The sequence below is a fragment of the Mustela putorius genome, unplaced genomic scaffold, assembly GCF_011764305.1.
Source record: "Mustela putorius furo isolate JIRA1106 unplaced genomic scaffold, ASM1176430v1.1 tig00003858_pilon_pilon_pilon, whole genome shotgun sequence".
Taxonomy (NCBI): Eukaryota; Metazoa; Chordata; class Mammalia; order Carnivora; family Mustelidae; genus Mustela; species Mustela putorius.
This window is the reverse complement of record NW_025422010.1, coordinates 3,376,501-3,381,918: the sequence shown is the minus strand read 5'-3', so window position 1 is coordinate 3,381,918 and position 5,418 is coordinate 3,376,501. Positions and strand designations below refer to the sequence as shown.

The window sequence follows — 5,418 nt, the reverse complement described above, 5'->3', positions numbered from 1 at the left end:
GGAGGCCCCGCCTCCGGAGCGGACCATCTTGCTCCGCGACTTGGGGGGGCGCCACGTCTGGTGCGCGCGACCGCAGCCTACCGCTCGTCTTCTCTCGCCCCTGCAGAGGTGGAATCGTCCCACGGCCACGCCCCAGCCAGTGTCGACAACAGAGGTCACGTGCCGGGGAGGTCGGCTGCCGCCGCGCGTGCGCCGTGAGCTCTGGCGCTTGCAGGCGGGGTGGGGGAAGCCCGCGGGCAGCGCCGCCGCGCGCTCGATGATGGCGGCAGCCGCGGCCCGGGGAGGGGGCGGCGGCAGCAGCGGCGGCGGCTCGGGCTCCAGCACCTCGCGGGGCTTCTATTTCAACACAGTCCTGTCATTGGCCCGCTCCCTGGCCGTGCAGAGACCGGCATCTTTGGAGAAGGTAGTCTTGGCCGCTCGGGCCGCGGGCTGACAGGAGAAGGGGTATGGGATGGCGAAGCGGGTAGGCAGGGCGAGGATCTGTGGAAGGCCAGAGGTGCTCTAGAGCTACCTGCGACAGGAAGGGGTACATGAGCGGAGGGAGCTGGGGTTGGGGCGGTGAGGAGGCCCGTGGGCGGAGGGCGCTGGTGAAGAGAGGGGCATAATGGTGTTGGTTTAGGCGAGGAGTGGACAAGAGCAGGTGGGGACTTTGCGGGTGGGTGGCGTGGGAGGGACGTGAGCTTCAGGCCGGGCTTTGAGCCGAGGGGGCACCTTGTGATGCAGCAGGGGCGGGGGCGACAGGCAGGGAGAAGCAGTGGTGGGAACGACGGAGGACCGGAGTCGAAACCTGGGGCTCTGCTCCCGACTTCTTTGCTTTTTATTCCGAGACCTTGGAGACATGCTGTTCTCATAAAATGGGGGTGCTTACCTACTTTGCCCGCTTCACACTGTTGTGAAGGGCAAATGAAATAGTACATCTGACATCGCTTTCTGAAATGAAATCTGCGTTTTTCTGTGAATCTAGAGGGGGCGTCAGACTGGGGAAAAGATTGTGTTTCGAAGAAGGGACATTGGTAGGGAAGGGGAATGAACTGTCATTGGCAGAGAATTGAACTCAGGATTGCTTCAGAGGAGGAAGGGGAACTTATACCGGAGGAATCTTTGCCTTGGGAGAAAGGTGAAAGGAAACTCAAAAGTGTCGCTTGGATGGTGGAGAGAACAGATTTTAGTCAGACATGTTTGGTCCCTGCCCTGTCATTATTTGTACTCTTAGGCAAGTTACTTCAACTCTTAGAGCCCTGTTTCCTTATGGGTGAAATGAAGTGATTCTTGAGAAGTACGTGGATTCAAGCATAAAGTGTCTCCTGTAGATAGGTGAACAGTAGAAGTCAGCTTTCTTCCCCACCGTCGTGTGATGGGACTCATTATAGTATGTAGCACTGTAGGGGTGATCTTCCTTCCTTCCTCTCTTTCTTTCTTTCATTTGGGAGAGCGCGCGTACACGTGCGTGTGCACGATGGAGAGGGGCAGAGGAAGAAGAGTCTTAAGGGGACTCCGGTGCTGGGCTGGATTTCACGATCCTGAGATCAAGTTTGGAGCTGAAATCGGGAGCCGGCTGCTCAATCGACTGCACCACCCAGGCACCCAAGGATGGGATTCTTTTTTCATACAGTTTCTGGCAGGTGAAAAGAGATCTGTTGTCTAAGAGTAGGAGAAAAGGGTGGAGACTGGAGACCTGTCTAGGGGCAGTTAAGAGTAGTTTTGTGGGGGCGTCTGGGTAGCTCAGATGGTTAAGTGTCTGCCTTCTCTTTGGGTCATTATCCCAGGGTCCTGGGATTGAGCCCTGCCTGGGGCTCCCAGCGTGGTGGGGAGCTTGCTTCTCCCTCTCCCTCTGTTGCTGCACCCCTGCTGTGCGCACTCTCACTCTCTGTCAAATAAAGAAATAAAATATATATATTAAAAAAAAAGAGTTTTGTGGCTCTGGTGAGGGTTGATGTTGAAATGCTGTGTTAGGCTCTCTGGCATAGTGTCCTTGGCTTTGTGGATTCTTAAATCTGATTTCTCACTTAACTGCAGGGTGAGCAGGTCCTGGGAGATTGATGCCAACCTAACTTCTAATTGAAGGAGGAATTCAAAAGAATGGAAAGTATATGATTTCTGGAGATAGGAATACCTCACTTTAAATCCTGTATCATTTGCTTACATTAGTGTGACTCTGGGTAGATTAGTTCCCCAGTCTGACCTTTGCTTTCTCCTGCAGAATACAAGGACAGTATTATGTTAAGAGTATTTTGAAGATCAACAAAATGACCCATGAGTCCAAGATGACCCATGATTAAGAACTGTTATCATTGGATGAGCCTAACTAATGGACTGCAGTGCTAACTTATCAAATCAAATTCATGCCAGCTAGTTAGCACATTCTTTTCTTAGTAGGAGGGCTAAAAAGCATATCAGAAGTTTGCTTGCTGGACTTGGGAATAGCAGAGATTGTAGGGAATTGGGCGAATACAGTCCTGTGGCTCTAGTAGGGCACCCTTTCTTACCCAGTAACTCTGAGAAATGCACCTTAAGCACAACTGGGCTTCTTCAGCTTTCTCCCATGTCCTCACAAGAACATTCCATAATTGTAACATTGTTAGCTTTGTATCTTACAATAGCAGTTTACTGTCCTCAAGATTATGGTGTATTTTACAAGTTAATATAGCTTTTAGGTTGGCAGCTCCCCATTACTATCTCTTAGTTTGGGAGGTCAATATCATTGGTAACCTTTACAAATCACTTTAGAAGAGAGTTAACAGAGCTAGCCGGAGGCTGCAGTCTTCAGAAGGGATTGCTTGCAAGGTTGGCCCTTGGCTCACATCTGGGAACTTGATACTTGAACTGTTTCCTCCATTTTCTAACTGATAAGGATGGTTCATTGAGCCTAGACTCTGAACAAACAATATAATTATCTGCTTTCCTCTTGGGAAACTGGAATTTTGATGGCTGCTAGGCAGACATTGCCTGTGTCTGTCAATAAAATCCTTGGATGCTATGTCTCTAAAGGACTTCCCTAGGTACAATCATAGCATACATGTTACTACATTGCTGCTGTAGAAGGGAGCACGCTCAGTGTATACCTTCACAGGAGGGAGAGAACAGGAGGAAGCCCATGCACAGGTTTCTTCAGAGTCCACTTGTCTTTTTCTCTTGCTGACAAATTCACTGTCATACAATGTAATTTAGCTACAAGTATAACTATGTATGCGTGGGTGGTCTTGGGGACCCTGAAATAATTTCTGTCTTAGGGAAGGCTTCTGTAGATGGCTGATTCCATCAGATATATGTGGTGGTTTCCTCTTATCCTCACCTGGGGTCTTGAGACTTCATTATGCTAGGGATCATTGTTCACTACTTATTTTTTTTAAGATTTTATTTATTTATTTATTTGACAGAGAGCAAGAGAGAGAACACGAACAGGAGGAATGGGAGAGGGAGAATCAGGCCTCTGGCAGAGCAGGGAGCCAGACGTGGGGCTCAATCCCAGGACCCTAACCTGAGCCAAAGGGAGACGCTTAAGGACTGAAGCACCCAGGCGCCCCTCATTGTTACTACTTAGTCCTATGATATATGGCTGTTTATTACATTCTGCTACTTTATTTATTTTTTTTTTAAAGATTTTATTTATTTATTTGACAGAGAGAAATCACAAGTAGATGGAGAGGCAGGCAGAGAGAGAGAGAGAGAGAGGGAAGCAGGCTCTCCGCTGAGCAGAGAGCCCGATGCAGGACTCGATCCCAGGACTCTGAGATCATGACCTGAGCCGAAGGCAGCGGCTTAACCCACTGAGCCACGCAGGCTCCCGACATTCTGCTACTTTAAAACAATTGACAATAAGTCCTCAGAATTCCTAGGGAAGTATTCTTGAGGTTCTTAAGAGTAAAGGAATTTCTGAGTACCCACCAGGATAATGAAGGTGGGGACTTAAGTAGGGAGACGAGTGTTGAAAAACCTCTTTCTCATTTATTTGTTTCTGGGTTGTTTTTTTCTCCCCCCTATTCTTTTTTTCCAGAGAGAAGGTAGAGGGCTGAGTGGGGCTTGGTCCAGATAGGCTCGAGCTGAGGACGGCTCAGTTTTCTGAGCTAGACCTGACATCTCAGTTCAGACATTGGTTACTCAGGCAGTCTTGATGTGCTTTTATGGCACTTGGGGCACATTAACAATATTCCTTTCCCTGTCTTTGTCTACCTACATGTCACAGTGGTGTTTCCTTACTCCACTCACCCATTCTGATCCCAGGCTGTGTAAATTTTACTTTTCCTTTAATTAATTTACTCTTTGATTTAGGAAACATTTGTTGAGCACCTACTGTTAATTAGTATGCACTAGATAGGGCAGATCAATAAGAAACAGCATTAATGAGATTGTTCAGGTGATCAGCATCAAGTCAGACTTGCTACAAGTAGCCCATCTAATCTTATGTCACAGGTCTGGTGATCAGCCCCCTGCCATGTTCAGATAGTCAAACACAAGACTCCTTGATGTCAAGTCTCTGATTCATCTCTGAGCTTTGACCTTTTCCTGTTATGCCGCCCCTAAGACTGGAACCTCAGCCCTAATACCCCCAGGATTGTGGGCCACCCTGAGGATATCATCTGTATTCCTCGAGATCCTATCCCACACAGCCCTCAGCCCTCTCCCTCTGGGAGAAAGGTGAGAGGAGAGAAATAGAGAAGAGAATCTTGTCTACAGTGGAATCTCCATGTATGGTCAGCTTCCATTCTCTGATTCTGCCTGCTAGTCTTGTTCTGCTCTTCTCATCTGTCTTCATTCTTCTCATCTCTCTTCAGAATGTTACTGAGCTGCCCCTGTCAAGCTGCCCCTGGATCTGCCTGATGATACTCCTCTGTGTCTAGGATATTGGTGACCTGTCTATACATAGTAATGGACCCTCAACCCTGGGACATAGAGAGTTCCTGGCAGAATTGAAAAGTAGGCAGCATTCCTTGCCCTCCCACTCATTTTCCTATCCGCAGGAGGCTTTGATCAGAATCTTTTTCCATGTCCTACAGTATGCTCTCTTTTCTTCAGTTACAATGCCAGAATCTCGAGGTGTCTTACTAACTCGATGTGGTGTTTAAATGGCACTGCAGCATTAGGGACAGGCCAGAACCTCCTTGGTGGACAGACATGCTCCAGAAGATGAGCTGGTTAACTCTGATCTCTAATTGGAGGAACATACGTTCTGATGCTCAGGGCAGTAGTCTTTGTGGAGTTCTTGGTTATCCACTCCTTTAGAGTGGTTTGCCATGGAGTTAAAAAATCATGGTATTGGCATTTTTTTCCAGCATCGCGAAGTTGAAAATTTCCATCCTCACTCCGTTTCCTTTGTGAAGCCATGTTAAAAACAACCATCTAAAGAGTAAGGGTAGAGAAAATTAGCGTCAGTAGAGGGAATTCATGATGCTAGAACCATTGTTGTTAAAGCAGCTCTAA

The 5,418-nt window shown here is 48.1% G+C and overlaps 1 protein-coding gene across 1 annotated transcript in view; it reads left to right on the top strand.

Annotated features, from left to right (window-relative positions):
• Positions 1-193: 193 nt before the first annotated feature.
• The window catches only part of PI4KA (phosphatidylinositol 4-kinase alpha), a 116,365-nt gene continuing 111,140 nt past the window's right edge, over positions 194-5,418 (top strand). The window contains exon 1 of the mRNA XM_045065273.1: positions 194-403. Coding sequence (XP_044921208.1) covers positions 257-403 — 147 coding nt within the window. The 5' untranslated portion in view covers positions 194-256. The remainder of the gene's footprint in view (positions 404-5,418) is intronic.